At 52.4% G+C, this 16,527-nt stretch overlaps 5 protein-coding genes across 5 annotated transcripts; 1 reads left to right on the top strand and 4 right to left on the bottom strand.

The window, feature by feature from the left end:
* Positions 1 to 1,387: 1,387 nt before the first annotated feature.
* Positions 1,388 to 1,842, bottom strand: J4E86_001028 (uncharacterized protein; the record flags this gene model as incomplete). The annotated part of the gene is made up of 2 exons (XM_051441600.1): positions 1,388 to 1,637; positions 1,693 to 1,842. Coding segments are annotated over 2 exons (400 nt in total), but the record flags the coding sequence as incomplete, so codon positions are not given.
* Positions 1,843 to 5,908: 4,066 nt separating this feature from the next.
* Positions 5,909 to 7,967, top strand: J4E86_001029 (uncharacterized protein; the record flags this gene model as incomplete). The annotated part of the gene is made up of 6 exons (XM_051441601.1): positions 5,909 to 5,995; positions 6,045 to 6,266; positions 6,320 to 6,652; positions 6,699 to 7,099; positions 7,151 to 7,518; positions 7,567 to 7,967. 6 exons carry the CDS (start codon positions 5,909 to 5,911, stop codon positions 7,965 to 7,967), a joined length of 1,812 nt encoding a protein of 603 aa, XP_051307772.1.
* A 261-nt stretch (positions 7,968 to 8,228) lies between these two features.
* On the bottom strand, positions 8,229 to 8,791 carry J4E86_001030 (uncharacterized protein; the record flags this gene model as incomplete). Its single annotated transcript, XM_051441602.1, has 2 exons — positions 8,229 to 8,656; positions 8,710 to 8,791. 2 exons carry the CDS (start codon positions 8,789 to 8,791, stop codon positions 8,229 to 8,231), a joined length of 510 nt encoding a protein of 169 aa, XP_051307773.1.
* Positions 8,792 to 11,036: 2,245 nt separating this feature from the next.
* Positions 11,037 to 11,837, bottom strand: J4E86_001031 (uncharacterized protein; the record flags this gene model as incomplete). The annotated part of the gene is made up of 1 exon (XM_051441603.1): positions 11,037 to 11,837. One exon carries the CDS (start codon positions 11,835 to 11,837, stop codon positions 11,037 to 11,039), a length of 801 nt encoding a protein of 266 aa, XP_051307774.1.
* A 1,982-nt stretch (positions 11,838 to 13,819) lies between these two features.
* J4E86_001032 (uncharacterized protein) lies at positions 13,820 to 15,430 on the bottom strand (the record flags this gene model as incomplete). The annotated part of the gene is made up of 2 exons (XM_051441604.1): positions 13,820 to 14,419; positions 14,474 to 15,430. The coding sequence occupies 2 exons, from the start codon at positions 15,428 to 15,430 to the stop codon at positions 13,820 to 13,822; spliced, it is 1,557 nt and encodes a 518-aa protein (XP_051307775.1).
* Positions 15,431 to 16,527: the final 1,097 nt, after the last annotated feature.

Here is a 16,527-nt window from a genome sequence, read left to right on the forward strand (position 1 = left end):
GTGGGTTATAGGACGGTTGAGGGAACGAACTCGTAATGTTCGAATAGCCTGGATGATGCGCGAAGGCTGGCATACCCGGTGGAGTAGCCTGCACACCCGGATGAGTTGGATAGCCAGGAGCCGGAATGGTTATCGCTTGTTGACCTGTTGGCTTCACTATGTTACCATCGGGGCCTACTACTCCCACTGCAGTGACGTCTTCTTTAGCGACACCATGGTCAAGAAGGAACTGATCCATCGCTGTGAGCGTAGTAGGGTTCTTGGCCTTGATAGCCCTGTTGATCTCCAGAATTCGGGCCACCTTCTCTGCTTTCGGGAGACTTTTGAAAGCCGGCATGCTAGCTGCAAGCTGAGCTGTGTCGGTCCAGTCTGGTGTGGCAGTAGTTGCGAGGGGTTGGGGAACGGACTTGGAGATGCCAGCAGGTCTAGCAAGAGTCGGGAGGCCAGGCTGAGTATTGCGACGACGGTTGGCAGTATTTCCGGACTGCGCGGGCTGCGATCGAGGCGCAATAGGGAAGCTGTGTTGCTTAATCTTGAGCTCTGGCGCCGCGAGCGCCTGGCGTGGCTGGAAGTATTGCGTCTGTGCTAAAGATGGATTACCCGCAGGCTGGTAAGAACCCAGTTGTGGGGAGTACTGCTGGATGGACTGAGCCGGTGTATACATCTGCGCCGTAGGAGTTGGTGCAGGGGTTGGAAGCTGGGATGGACCCATACTCCGCTGCTGTCCGACCTGCTGTAAGTAGTCCGGAAAATGATGCTGCTGAAGAGCCGGACGCGGTGCGTACGACAATCCTGGGCCGTTCACAGTGTCACTGAACTGTCTCTGCCCAATTGGCGACATCACTTCGTGTTGACGACCTTGTAGAGAACCTTGAGAGCCGGGTGACGGGTGTTGTAGTCCAAGTCCTTGCTGCTGATTGGGAAGCTGACCCTGTCTTCTTGCCCAGAATGCCTCGATCTCTTGGTTTCGACGTTGATAGTGCTGCAACTCAGGAATAGTCAAGGTTCCTGAGAGCCCAGGTTCAGTGAAGTCGCCCGGGTTTGCGTATAGCAAACGAGGGTCGATATCGTGGTTCGTGGATGGTCTTGCCGTCATCGCGAAAGTTGAAGTTCCTGGTGGATTATCCACAGATGAAGGGGTATAGTTTGGCACTGATGTGCATGTAAGTATCCACAATTAAGCTAAGAGTTCGCTGCAAAAGAGAGTCTACGGCCTGTGAAGCAGTTGAAACTTGGACAGCGTAGGAATCTTCGGTGTATATATGGCATTACCGAGATGAACGGGCGGAACTGTGAACAGTGTGGATTGGATGTAGGGCTTAAATGGGGTGAAGAGCGTTGTGCTTGTGGCGGGGTGGTAGCAAATCTGATGAAAGCGCGTACATACCTCTCGCGTTTTCGGCCGCAATCTGCGTGAGCCGTACACTCTCGTACTTCTTCCATGATTCACTAGGCTGCGCATTGCGATGCAGCAGCTCGTAGGGTCCCTTTAGCTGCGCCCGCCGGATGAGAAACCTCGCCAGAGGCTGCAGGTTATCCGTGAGTCCATTAAGCTCGGCTGGGAGGCCTTGGTGTCTACGTTCGATCGCGAAGAACACGCGCTCAAAAAAGAGATCGTCGCCATCGATAGAGGATTTCTGAAATGGATCAGCACCCCGACGGCGGTCAAAGTGAACAAATGAGGGAACTTACGGGCTGGAAGCTAGAGGTCTCGAACGCTCGCTGGACGTACGGCTCTATGTCGAGATCGTCACGCAACAAGTGCTTGAAGGCGTAGCGCAGGTAGGGTGTGAGGGTCTGCGCAACCCATTGCGGATAAACGGGGAGTATCGGAGCGCTCATTCTGGTGTTCCTGTGGCTGGGACAAAAGTCGTTGCGCGGTCGGTGAGGGGACATGTTGAAAGCGGCGACGAGGATTCAAGAAAGTGAAATCGCAGTATGCGAGACAATTCATCGAATTCACCACGACAAAGCTGCGACAAGGATCGAACAAAGTGAAAAGGGCAGAGTATATGAGACAATTTCCCAGCTTCACCACGAGAACCAGGGACAGGAATTGATGGTGCAAGATAGCTTACTGAGTTCGTTCCGACTTCACCACGACTTCCGTAGACCTGAAGCGGGTGAACTTTGCTCTATAGCATGTTGGAAATTCGAGAAGAATGACAATGACGATTGTCTTCGTCTACAAGCCGCATCCCGCGCGAGAATAGTGTCAACCATGGTAAGCAATTCATAAAGACGAAGCAGTCGTTGTCCTCGAGGTATTGCCTGAGACTATTCAAAGTAGTCTCGTAACCAGGTAGAGCGCATCGAAGGCTCGGCGGAAAGATAAAACTGGGGAATAGCTTGTACAACGCTTCGCATGCAGCAGGAAAATGCAGCGCTGCGTCTCTAGTAGAAGCTATCGAGTGTCTGAGTTGGCAGAAGTGATTTGAGATGAAGATGGATGAGGATTGGCAAGCGCAGTCGCGTCCGCATACGGGTAGGGGCGCGTCAGGGACGCGACTAACAAAAGCGGGGCGATGACGCACTCCCTATCATCCGCCTGACGACAAATTCGCACTTCATCAACGCTCATTGACATTTTCAGTACGAATCTCTCGGTCCAAACATCTGGCTTATACTAGTCGTATCTCGCAGCCTTGTGTGCTGACGGGTTGTCTCAGACCCCACGGCGAAGCCAAGGCACCAACACGGCGCAGCGCAACTCGGGCGCATAATACGCACATATACACGTCCTTCTTCTTGGCTACCGTCGATCGCATCCAACGAGTACCTATCCACTGCGTAAGCTTTCAGTATGGGCAAATCAACAATGCCATATAGGGAAGAACATCATGTGGCTGCATGGCTACTTTCCCTCTCCCGAGGTCGACAAGAGAGAGCCACATCAGCACAGCTATGCTCAAAGACTCGGCTACCTGTGTCTTGGCCCTTTGTTGTCAGACCGGGTCATTCGTAGGATTATCGTTACTCTGACCTAGCGGCGAGGAGAGACAATGGATGACGGCGTGGGGCGTAGTCGACTTTCACTTTTTTTTAGCCAGCCACTGACAGGAAGACGCGACACTCCACCGGCCACGCCATGTTTCTTGACCATTCCATGAGGATAAGTTGAGAAGGAAATCGATATTTGGCCACAGTTTGGGTCCTGCACGAAGGCAAAAAATATGCTTCATTGGTAGCGATGCAGAGAGAGAAAGCTGAGTGAGACCACCCAGTGAATTCACTTGACCATTCCGCCCCAATTTTGTCTCCCATAAAGCGACAACTCTGACCCCCTCGACTCTTCTAAGCACCTCCCAAACGACCACCGAGTACACCAATTTACTTCCGCTCGAATCACCAAGTTAAAATGAAGTTCGCTCTCTTCATCAGCACCTTGCTCTATACTGCCACTGTCCTAGCCGCTCCTGGAGCTGTACGCCTCTCTATACCTTCACCCTAAAGACTTCATTGACACTATCCTACCAGGTCTCCCTCAACCGCTCCTTCAAGACCATCGCAGTCCGCGACAACGATGACGTCGAGGGTACTGTGCAAGTTGCCTGTATCGAGTGTCCATGTGGAGTAAGTCTCCTCATCGTCGGCCTTTTCCTCTGCAAGGGCGGCGCATGGAGTATTATCAAGATTCACTGACGGCGCCTCCAGGGCTTTACTGGCGCTTGTGAATGCGTCTCGGGGGGATGCTGCTGTGATGATGACGGCCATGTCGAGGTGCCTGAGGGTGGCTGGAAGGCTTAGACAACGGCCGTGGTCAGCGCCCTAGCAATCGTTGTCCAGTCTTTGGTCTAGCTGTCATTTCTTTTCACGATGGCCTCAGGCAGTATACCGTCTTGAGCATGTTGGTGGGTACTGCTGTTTGCATCACTCCATTGTTACGAGACGAGTGGACAACGAAATTGGAAACATCTTCTTGATTGAGTCTCAGGCATTGTCACTGCCTAGTCATATAGTTTGAGACGTATATCCATGATCCTTGAATCCTGTCATTTGCCGTGAAGTCGTACATCCATCCCTTATACATCTACATGCTTGCACCCCAGAAGACCCCACTCAGGATACGTCCATTCTTGTCTTGTGGTGACAAAGCACACCTCAAGAACGAGGCCAAGTGCAGTTCTGCTTGAGACAGCAGCCGTTGACGACACATGTGCAGCCACCGTAGAACCCCTAGACGCATATTTATCAGCCAGGTACAGTGTTGTTGGTTCTGCGATAGATAGCAGAGGAGACAACTTACGTTGCATGGACACTCGACACATGCCGTGAGAGTATCGGCGACTGTGGCACCGCCGCCATCAACGCCAGTGTCGGCCTCGATGAAGGAGCGCTTGAGGGAGATCTTTGGGAAGTGACTGTCAGTAATAGTCTCAAACAGGATGATGGTACATGGGGATTAGAATTTACAGCTCCAGGGGCGGCCATGGTTGTTCCGAAGAGGAGAGTGGCGATGATGGTGGTAGCCTTCATGTCTGCGACTTGGTGCTTGGTTGCTGGATGTAATGGAGATTGCCGTACTGAGTGTGATGGAAAGTCTGAAGCAGTTGATGATTGTGAGCGAAAGCAAGGTGAGGATCTTCAGCAAGGAGAAGGAACGGGGGATTATATGCTGTGTGCGACTGCTTCCCCAGAATGCGGGTAGCTAGCGTAGAAACTTCACACAGCAAGCACGCCCGCGTTGAGCCTGTTGAGCCTGTTGAGCTTGGACTTTTCAATCTTCTAGACCGCTAGTGGCTGTTATCCTCACCCGGTAGGAGGTTAATGTGCTCACGGCAGGAGTCGACTATGCGATTGCGCCTTCCAGACTGCGTCGGCCTGCCACGCATCCCGAGGTCGCTCTTGAAAAGGCCGGCCTGGAGCTGGAGCTTTAGTCTCCATCGTGACGGGTCTATACATCCCTACTGGATGAGCCACTTCAAGGATGCTCTAAGAGTTCCTGTAATTTCCAAGCTCTTACTGAGTCCTTCCAATTGTGCCTGCTCTGGCAGTGTGAAGTAGTTCAAAATATGTCTTGAGCTGATCCTAAAGTCATTCTCCTTGACTTTTGCAAACAAGATTACAAGACTGATACAGTGCAACAAAGACGGTAATGCAGTCGACTAGCGCGACTTCACGTAGATACTATTCGCGAGACAAACCCGACGTAATTCAACACAAGCAAAATGACTTCCACGAGTGAGAAGGCATGGAGAGCGGTGTTGCTCGACGAGAGCCCGCCTTATTACAACATGTTCAAGAAAGCAAACGAATAAAGGAGGTCCTGGAGCAAGTAATTCGGATGGGATGGCTTGTCAGCTTCGGACATGGATTTGTATATAGAGGAAGATAGAGTCGGTCCATTGAATCTTCGAGGAAGGGAGGGTTATGCCGTTATGTTCATGTTCGCTGCGGGGTCAAGTCGAATAGAAAGTAAAGGGAGTGGAGCGGTGGTTGCGACTCCAGGGCTGACTCAGGTGCCAATAAGTGCCTCGTGCGCAAAGACAGCCGTCCGTGGTCATTTCGTCACCAAACCTCGCTCTTCCATTGACTAACCCAAGGAGCCTCTGCATGCCCATTTCCAATGAACTCGTTGAGCGGCGTGTCTTCTTCACGCAGCAGCAAGAACGTCTGAACGGTCTAGCCTCTGCGCTGCAGGGTCCCACACCTGATAGCTTCACGTCGACGTCATCATGCCGAAACCGCGACGCGCAACGCCCTCTTCAACAGGCTGCCGCGGCCAGCGAGGACGATATACCACCTCCAATATGAGGCTGTGATCTCTACGACACTAACTTGTAGCCTCTGCCAATATTATATGCCTCTCTGGACCAAGTCGTCGACCTCCGCGCTGCCCGCATTGCAGCCATCACCCAGTTACCTCTCGAGAGTTGCGCGCATCGCTTGTGGCAGACACATCGCAAACATGTCGACTGATACAAAGCAGCAAAAGAGCGCCAAGTTTGGCCATCTGCCTCTATCCACATCTGGGCCACAGGAAACCAGCCTGACTGTATGTCATGCACACACTCGAGTAGCGACGGGGCTAACACACTGTGTAGGGCAATGCACTTCTACGAACACCCTACTTCAACAAGGGCTCGGCCTTCACCAAAGAAGAGCGCGATGTCTTCAAGCTTCATGGGCTCCTTCCCACCAATGTCCAGACCCTCGACGAGCAGGTCAAGCGCGCATACGCCCAGTACTGCTCCCGACCGAGCGACCTCGCCAAGAACACCTTCATGACGAGTCTGAAGGAGCAGAACGAAGTGTTATACTACAGGGTATGCGACGGTTGATGGTGTCGGTCATGGCATGGCATGGCTGACGGCTGCAGCTCATCCTCGACCACCTCAAGGAGATGTTTTCGGTCATCTACACCCCCACTGAGGGCGAGGCGATTGCCGACTATTCCAAGATCTTCCGGCGACCTGAAGGTTGCTTCCTCAACATCGACGATGCAGACCGCGTCGAGGACGATATCAAGCAATGGGGAAATCCCGACGATATCGATGTGATAGTCGTGAGCGACGGGCAACAGATACTCGGCATTGGCGATCAGGGTGTAGGAGCCATCCTCATCAGCATAGCGAAGCTCGTCATCTACACTCTGTGCGCAGGTATACATCCTTCGCGAACACTCCCTGTGGTCCTTGACTGCGGCACCGATGTCAGTAGAGAGACCCGAATCAGATGCGCATTGCTAACGAGAGTAGAACAAAGACCTTCTCAACGACGAGCTTTATCTTGGCATGCGAAAAGAGCGAGTATACGGCGAGCGATACGATGACTTCGTCGACAAGTTCGTGAGGGCTGCGAGAAAACACTACCCCAAAGCCTACATCCACTTCGAGGATTTCGGATTGAACAACGCGCGAAGGATTCTGGACAAATACACACCTGAGATCGCATGTTTCAATGACGACGTACAAGGCACCGGCTGCGTAACGCTTGCAGCCATCATGGCAGCTTTCAAAGTGAGTGGAACCAAATGGGAAGATGCTCGCTTTGTCATGTTTGGCTCGGGGTCGGCAGGCACGGGGATTGCAGACCAGATCCAAGATGCCATCGTCCAGAACACCGGAAAGCCGAAGGAAGAAGCCGGGCGCCAAATTTGGTATGCCGCTTTACATTCTTAGCTGACGAACCTCCGCTGACATCCATCTAGGTGCGTCGACAAGCCTGGTCTGCTTTTACAAGGCAAGAAGGATCAGCTCACTCCGGCCCAACTTCCGTTTGCGCGAGAGGACAAGGAGTGGGAGGGCAAAGAACATGGCGATCTTCTGTCCGTCATCAAGGAGGTGAAGCCACACGTTCTCATCGGTACCTCGACCAAGCCAGGGTCGTTCTCTGAAGACGTCGTTCGAGAGATGGCGAAGCACGTCGAGCGCCCTGTCATATTCCCACTATCGAACCCAACCAAACTCCATGAGGCCAAGCCGCAGGATTTATTCGACTGGACCGATGGCAAAGCGCTGGTGGCAACCGGTTCGCCATTTCCACCGGTCAAACACAATGGCAAGGAATACGATATCTGTGAGTCTACAATTTTCGTTCCGTAATGATGTTGCTTACCGCTCCAAGCTGAATGTAACAACTCGGTAACGTTCCCTGGCATCGGCCTCGGCGCTGTCCTCTCCCGAACCCGCCTTATGACTCCCGCTCTCCTCGTCGCAGCTGTACAAGCCCTTGCCTCGGAGGCTCCTGTTCTGAACAACCGCGGAGCCGGTCTCTTACCAGACGTCGAAGACGTGCGCGAAATTAGCGTCCAGATCGCGAAGAGTGTGATCAAGAAGGCTGTGGAGGATGATCTGGCCCAAGAGAAGGATATACCAAGTGGCGATGCAGATCTAGAGGAGTGGATCAGAGAGCAGATGTGGGATGCCAAATACCGTCCCTTGAAGTTGGTCGAACACAGCAATGCGACTGCACATGCGAGAGGAGAAGCAGGCACAGCGAGTGGGCAAAGAGAAGCAAAGCACTAATGGTAGAGAGACATACATTGCCTGACTCTGCGTCACCAATCTGATGTATCTTCTCGCCCAGCGGTCCTCTCTTTCTCATTCAATCATGACATCGAAGCAAGTACTGTACTTGTTCGCACCGTCAAAATTCCACACCCATACCATCATATGCCGACCCTTCTCCATACACTCAGGCCTATACCGGAACATTAGCAGGGGAACTCCTCCGATCACATCTGTCCATGCTCCTAATAACACAGTCGCAACGAAAAGAAGATGGACTTACAAATGCAGCGTCTGCCAGTTTCCCTTATCCTGCAGCGCCGGCGGCGCCGTAACCTTCAAATCCGCCGGATACGCAAAGCTCTCTTCACTAAACCCATTATCCTGCACAAGATTCTCTTTTGTTAATTCCTTAACATCCACAATCTCCTTTTCTTTACTACCAGCCCAGTACACGGAGACCCTTCCCGGATCGCCCTTCTCCACGCCGCCAAAATTGCCCCGGCTGTGCCCATTGCCACCGAACATGAGTGTTATAGATGACCCGGCGGCAGCTGTTGCCATTGGGGCCGGCGCGTCGTGGTGGGGTGGCTTGCTACCAGGTTCTTGCGGGATCGTGGGAGTAAGGTATTGGGCTGGTGCACGTTGACGGGGGTGGCAGGCGTGCGTGTCGCCCTTCGAGGCTGCGGCGGGAAGATCCCATAGATCTGGATGTTGTTAGTGGGGATGTGTAAGAGAGGAGGAAGAGGGGTACACGCACATTCTATGCCTTCATCTCTCCAATCGCCTGGGTTCTGCTTTGCGCGCGGCCAGCCGTGGCATAGGTGTGCGAAACCCGGCATGCTGTGAGAGGATTAATTTCCTTCAATTGTACGTGTGAGCAGAGGGTCTATACATACAGCGGATCAACCGGCGCCTGTGGCGTTGCAAGTGCCGCAGCTGCCATGTCGGCTTTTATACCGGTGTTGTTGTGGTTGGTGCAATGCAGCCATGAGTGTGCTGAGGCTGTGGTGAACAGCGTTATCGTTGTTGCTAGGATGATCAGCTTCATGCTTCCCGGAGGTAGATTATATCTGGCGAGAATGGCAATGTGCAAAGGAGGACACTGGGGTTACGTAGATATGTTACTCGAGGTTTGAAATGGGTGACAATGAAGTGCCGCTATATAGCGGAGACTTATTGAATCCTAGTGTTTTGTTCGTTAACACGGTATTGATGGGGACGTAGGTGATTGTAGAGATCATGACTGCGGTATTGACAATACACGCATTGCTATTGTTAACTATCAAATTGGTCAAAGAAAATATATCACAATAACATTGTACGTGGAGTTGCTGCATGGGTACGATCAACATTGAAGGAAAAGACTTTGAGAAGAATTGTGTCAGAGACATGCTAGTCGAACACTCAATATTCGCTGGCAGCATATTGAAGCGGCAAAAGAGAGTAATTCAAACGACAATCATTAATCACATGATCCGCACGTTGACGCCAAACTCTGAACAATAGAACCCTCTATCACAAGTTCCATAGCATGACACTTCTACTTTTTCGATTCTCTCTTTTCCGCTTCAGGTCTCCGTTCCTTTCAGAACTGCACTGTGTTCGCATCTTCATATTCCAACCCTGTGTCCTTCACGCCGCCAGCGGCCATCACAGTCTGTTTCCCCAACGACAGCACTGTCTTTCCCACAATCCTCTTCACAATAAACCAAGTAATAGAGCTGAGGCCCACAGTCCAGTCTTTATAGAAGCGCAGAACGTGCATAACATACATATGCACGAAATCGTCGTTGACCTCTTCGCCAGACATAGCTTCGTATGCAGCCTGCGCGGTACGCATCATGACACGAGAAGTAATCTGAAAGCACAAAGTCTCAAGTGCAAACGCACCCCACCTTTTCAGCAGCCTGGGTCCAGTATCTCCCAACGCTTCGCGGAATGTGCGTCGGGGTTGGTATGCAGACTCGCGGTACGTGGTGTGCAAGCACTGTCTTCTTCTACGTCCAGAGTCTGTCGCGCTTGGAAACCATGTCCATGGCAAGAAGAGGGTTAATCCGGGGAAGGTGGTGTTGATTGGGCCTATCGTTGCTGGAGCTTTTTGCTGGGCAATAGGCTCGCCGGGGACAATTGAGAAGGTGGATGAGCGACGGTAAAGACCTTCCTCTGAATCACTCTCGTACGAAGTAGAGCGGAGTGTAGATTTCTCTGGTGTGAACATCATGTGCACGTAGGGGATCGCAAAGGTGAGTGCGAGGAGGAAGGGTAGGCGAACGGTGGTTTCGAAGAGGAAAAGGGTAACGATTATGGCTACTAGGATGTGGAGCTGATACTAGTTAGTGATGCGACTCTAATTATTCTGGTTGAGGGAATTTTTCTCACCGCATACGATCTGAAGAGTTGAGGCAAAGATTGTTGGCTGTCTTCGAACGCGCTCTTGCACTGCGATATTGAGTCCAGAGGTTCGCTCTCATGTCTCGAACCGCGACTTTCGCTCGCAGAAATCTGGCTCGATGAATCGTCGGCGTCATAGTAACAAGCTTGATATAAGGAGGGCAGGTCCCGAGAATGGCTGATGCCTCCTAGTCTTTGCGGGCTGGAGTGCACTCGGTTGGGTGTATAATTATGCGATTGTAACGGCATGTTTCTAGATTCGTCGCAGGCGTCGTGCTATATTTCGGAAGATTAGAGAGGTTGTTTTAGCTGTGTGTAGCCTGGAGTGGGTGTGCTTGTGATGTTTGTAGTGGAGTAGAAAGCGGACAAAGAATCGCACTCAACGTCCCGATATGAAAGGCCGCACACGACAATGCAGACTGACGACAATGACTCAAAGAAGTACTCCTCATGGTCTGGAAAGATGCATGCATGGATGGGTTGCTCGATAGTGAGTTTGTTGGGTGTGTACGCAATCTGAATGAGCAGTTACGACTGCAAAAATCGGACCCGAAGTTGCAAGAATTGATGACGATGACCAGTTTGGGTATATAAGAGGATGTACAAAAGTGTTCGAGAAAACGCTATCATCGCGGTCGCTCGTAAAGTCCGTCGCCGTTCGCCATTACCGTGTCACCGCACACATTCCCGTCGTTAAACGCTTTCCCGCGCCTCGGTCTCCCATATCAGAAACTTCACATTATGCTCATAATCCTCATCGTTGTAGTAGTGACCACCGATAGCGTGATCTAAAAGTTCCCTCGCAAAGTAATCGTCTTGTCGTCTTATGAATTTGCAGAACTCTGCGTACTCCCTCCCCAGCACGAATTGAACAAAGCATTCATTCATGACGAATTTCGTGGCATGCGCAATGTCCTCGATGTCTCTCATAGATGGGCTGACGACTTGAGATAAGAAGGACGAGATCGCCGCAGTTGTTGCGGAGCCGCTCAGGGATGCAAGATAGGCGAAGACAGTCGTTATGCCACGCTCTCCGAACGACGACCGTATCCGGTCTTCGCGGTCTTGGCTCGTTCGGATTTCAGCCAGTACTATCAGAGTCCTGCTCCCCAGGCGTTCCACATCGATGTGATATGAGCTCTTTTTCTTGCAATCCGGACCGTTCCGCGCATGCGCGTTCACCCCCGCATCGTGAAAGTCGATTTTGAGGGCCGGGGTTGCGTTATTCGCTATGAGGTGCCGATTGAGGTAAGCCACAAAGTGGTTGCGCAGGCTATGCGTGGCCGTGGGGACTTTTTCGGATAGCACGGCAACTGCGAAGTCGTCTGTAGGGTTTGAGATGGTGGGAATGAAGGCTCGAGCTAGGTCCGTGCCCAAGCGATGCGCTAGTCGGTCGTCGCCAAATACATATTTCTGGTAGTCCTTGAGGGAAAACGGAAATGCTGTCTCGTCGCGGCCGACGATGTTGTGCAGCGAGAAGACATCCTGAACCATTGAGACTCGAGGGATGCGAGACCCTAAAAGATGGAAATTCGGGGGTCAAAGAGAGTGCGCGAGCATTTTGAGGTCCGCTGGCCGTGTAGTTAGCGGCGACCACCGTCTGGATTTCGACCTGCCAAGAACGGGGCTGTGTAAATGTCACTCTTCTCGAAACCGCCCGTCTTTGACTAAAATGCCGCACAACACGTCATATGCTAGCCTCTCCGATGGACTTGGATTTATGGTAGGTTGAAGCTCCATGCTGATATCCGGATCGTTGCAGATCAATGCTGCCGACTGTGCGACGAGGGGCGAGTGCCGCGTGTCGCTCTTGCCCTTTCACATGTCACCCACTGAAAACTGTCTACAAGGCTGAAAGTGCAGTGTGCGCGGTGGGAGCGAAGGCGACTGCCATCAAAAACCGGTGTCTCCGAGCGCTAGATGACAGTGAGAAGTTTGGAAGCGCCGTCGGAACAGGAACCGCCAGACAGAATAGGTTAACAGGTGCGGAATGATTGTTGCGAAGAAGACGACAGAAGATGGCGGATAGAACGTCCCGTATAGTAGAGCATGTGCCATGTTGTACATATGCCACGGCAAGCTACAACCCAACAAGCAAGTGCGTGAAAGCTTATTCAAAAAGCACGATGCTTGGCAAATGCTTCACATGTATCCGCTCCACCAGTGGAACTCGAGGGCGTTGTCAATGTCAGTTGCCGATTGCCCAATGGCACTACTAGGATTGCTGAACGGAGCGACGCGCACCGAAATCCGCTAGCGGGGTGCTTTCGTCTTCCCAAGGCATGTCTGCGAGCTCCTCGGAACTAATGTCCAAGGAAACCATCGCCAACCACTTCACGCAGTTTCACGTAACGCAATGGAAGATTCAGCATGGTTAAATTCCAGGCATCCCCTGAAACTCGGCCGTGATTGGTCTTAGGGTCTATGGGGTCAGACTTGTCGAGAGATATAGCGTTGCCGGAGTTGGGGTAGTCTGTGCGAAAATGGCTCATCGACTGTGCAGCAAAGTCACGCTCACCGTTGAGAATTTTTGAACGGAAGCACGATGGATGATGCCACGAACATGTTCAATCCGTACTCTCGAGAGGTTGTAATGCCGAATGAAGGGCGCTTCGTGCTGGTGACACGTAGGTAAAGTAAAGCAGTGTGCTACGCTTCTCCCCACGTGTGGGGCGCGTGGGATGCGAGTATATAGGCGGATCGTGTACCACATCTACGAATTCAGGATCATGTAGACGGGACCCAACCTTGGGAACTTGGACCGATCATGTGCGCTCCTCACCGTTCAAATACAGACTGGACGCCTAGGCATTTAGACCGCCCCTTACCTATGCTGCGAGCTACCAGGAGCGCCATACAGGGGCGCTCGCTTGCACTGTGGGTGATGGTTGTCGCTTGTCGAGAGACAACGATCGCACTCGGCTATACGGCAGCTGGCAGCATACACGCTGCTGCTGCATTGGTTAGGCAGATACTGCGCAAGGGTACTGGGTAGTTGAAGAAGTCTTATCGCGACCGCAATCACTGAAAGTGTCAGCAACACGCGAGTGGTGTGACTTTTATCCGAAACGCGCGATGTCGGCAGCGATATCGAATATCAGTGGCACCACCAGCTTCACGACTTTGAAAGGCGCAATCGTACTCGGAGACATGTATCAGATGAAGGCTGCAGACACAGACTACAGAGGCAACTGGCGCGCGGACGGCGCACTCGACATGAGACCGTGTCGAGCTACTGAGTCAGCCTGTTGATGACGGAGCGGAATTCCGAATCGCTTTTTGCCAAGCTTCGGAAGTGGCCTTCCAAAGTTCGGAGCTTCCGACACGCGTCAGCTTGTGCTACCAACACTAACGCGCGCGGCGCGGACACATCACGCGTCAGCTCGGCTCGGCCCATCGCATGTATTGACGATTGAACGGGTATTACTTCTAGTCTTCTATCTACTTCCAACATCCTCATCTTCGTAGTGGCCGACCTACTCGATCGCGATCTTCACCGAGATGGAACCCTTGGTCGTTTGCGCAACGATCAAGTCGTGGTCGTACGAAATGTCCTCCTTCACGGTGTCCACAAGCTTCGCCCTCGGAAGAACATTGAGGCACATGTACGCGCCCATAATGTACAGCTCACAGTACGCCAGTTGCTCACCAATGCAGCTGCGGCTTCCCTTTCCGAACGCAATGAGCTTCTTCTGGAGCGCATAGTTTTGCGATCCATCTTCCAACAGCCAACGCTCGGGAAGGAACTCGTCAGGGTCGGGGAAAAGCTCCCTGTTCCAGTGGTTGATCATGGATGTCATACCGATAGGTGTACCCCTTGGAATCACCCAGTCAGACTTGCCATCAGCGGATACATAGTGCAGGTCCTCCTGGCGCGCGATTCTGGCAGATCGATGAGACACGCCGGGCATCATACGCAAACACTCTTGCAGAACAGCCCAGAAGTAAGGCACCTTCTCCAGCTCAACCCACTTCACAGTCTGTGTGTTGATACCAGCGGTAGCGAGATCAGCCATCAGTCTCTGGTAAATCTCCGGCTTTGCGAGATTCCAGTATGTGAAAACAGTAAGAATAGCCTGCGGTTGCTGTTAGCTCTGGCTCGTTGACGATAGCATTCATCGGGTACTTACAGCAGTAGTTTCGGTGCCCGCAAGCAGGAAGTTGAAGCCTTCACCGTTGTAGCGGAACTTCTCCTCCTCTGACATGGTCTTGTTCTTGCCCATGACCTCAGCGAAAACACGTCCATTCTCGGGGTTCTTCAAGGCCTGGCCAATGTACTGAGGAATGGTCACATTCATGACACGCATGACAGCCTTGATATCTTCACCGAGGTAATCGGCCATGAATGGCAGGACCTGAGCCATCTTTCTGCCCAACGCGTTGTGGCGCATCATATACGCACTCTTGAAGAACGACTTGACCCAGGTTGCGAAGTTCGGCTCCCAGCCTTCCTGAGCAACAAAGCCCATGGGCTCACCGAATGCGTACTGAGAGATGACATCGGCAGTATAGCAGTTGAACGCTTCCTTGACATCGAAAGCGGTCTTGCCGGCGTAGGTGAGCATCTTGTCTGCCGTCATTACGGCAAATTCATGCACTTCGCCTTCGAGCTTCAACATCTGTTGGCGCGAAAAGAACTTGCTCAATGGAGCCTTGCGGGCACGGTGGAGGTCATGGTCGACAGTCGAAAATCCAGTTACCGAAACAGGTCCGGCTCCTCCAGTGTTCAATTGATGCTGCCACTTGTCGCGTGGACGTCCAGGACCGGCATAGATCTCATCCGTGAAGGCAGGGTCGGAGCAGTGTAGTTCGTCTGGGTTTATGCGTACGATGGGTCCATATTGCTCATGCATGCGGGCGATGACTTTTCCATAGCGTCCTCCAAGCCACCAGTCGTGGTACGCCTCGTACAGGTAGGTGGCAGCTGCGATCTTCGGGCCAGGGAATTTGGCGAGTGGATGGAAGGGCGAAATGTTGTATAATGCAATGGCAATTCTATAGCCGACCCAGAGTAGGACGAGCCAAGCCACCATCGCGAGTGAGAAAACTGACTTGGAGCCCTGGGAAAGGCCCGAATGGTCGTCCATGTTGGGGAGGTTTGGCAGTTTGGCGAGGCACAACTGCACAAAGGGGAGAACGTGATTGCATGGCGATGTTTCAGCGAGGGCAATGGTATATACCGGTGTGGTGTCTCTAGGCGACTGATAGCTCAACAGGGTCGATCCTTTCTCCTTCCAATCGCTGGCTTTTGCAGTGCATCCGCACCTGGCGATAAAACGAGCATCGCATGTGCAGCGCCGAAGATGCCCCGTATCGACTCCACTAGGTTTTCATTCAGCGATCGACCATTGGTGCCCCAAGACCCTGGAGGACCATAGCGCCACGTGGAAAGGAAGTTAACACGCCCAAGTGGAGATGCGCGCTGTCCACAGCGGGAATACTGTCTCTTTTAGTTAAGCTGGTTTGGGACTCAAAATTCTTCACTATCAGACCCATGAGGATAAGAAAGGGACAACTTCGCCGATGTATGCGCACAGATGGCGCATTTAGGTCTAGGTACCCGAGGACCTGGGATAGGGCTGTAGAAAAGATCGGGGAACCTGCATTCTTCTATTTGTTTTCGAGAATTTGGTCGCCAGGCCTCCTGCCTCAGGCAGAATACGACTCAGGCCAGTCATGAACCCTGACAACACGTGTGGAGCCGAACATGAGGTCTCCTGCTTATCCCCTGCTTATTCATGCAGCCAATGACCCTCGAGTCGGAAAGTTGCGGCGTGCCGCCTGTCATAACGGCAAGCGGATGAGGCGCCCGGCAGTGGCCCTTGGCGCTGTGGGTCAATACCTGGCCTAGACTGTTTCACCGTCGGCGACTCTCCGCCGGCACGTTACCAGTTCTTTTCAAGCCTCAAGTCAGTCTCTTCGTTACGACTCACGCTGCATGATTGCTCGAGATTGATGGCGCTTCATTACGATCGTCACCTCGCGTAGGTCAACATTGCTGCATGCGTATCCGGGGAACGCGAACGCACATCCGGAGGGAATAGTTCAGGTGTTCGGCCAACGTTTGTGGCAATGATCCTTACGATCTCCACTGTTGAACGTTGACAGGCAAGGAACTCTTTTCGGTCCGCCGGGCTAGGCCCGCTAACCCAACGGGTATGCCATCATTACGAAAGCCAAAACA

This window comes from Alternaria arbusti (genome assembly GCF_024043155.1).
Source record: "Alternaria arbusti strain BMP 1465 chromosome Unknown scaffold_1, whole genome shotgun sequence".
Lineage (NCBI taxonomy): Eukaryota > Fungi > Ascomycota > Dothideomycetes > Pleosporales > Pleosporaceae > Alternaria > Alternaria arbusti.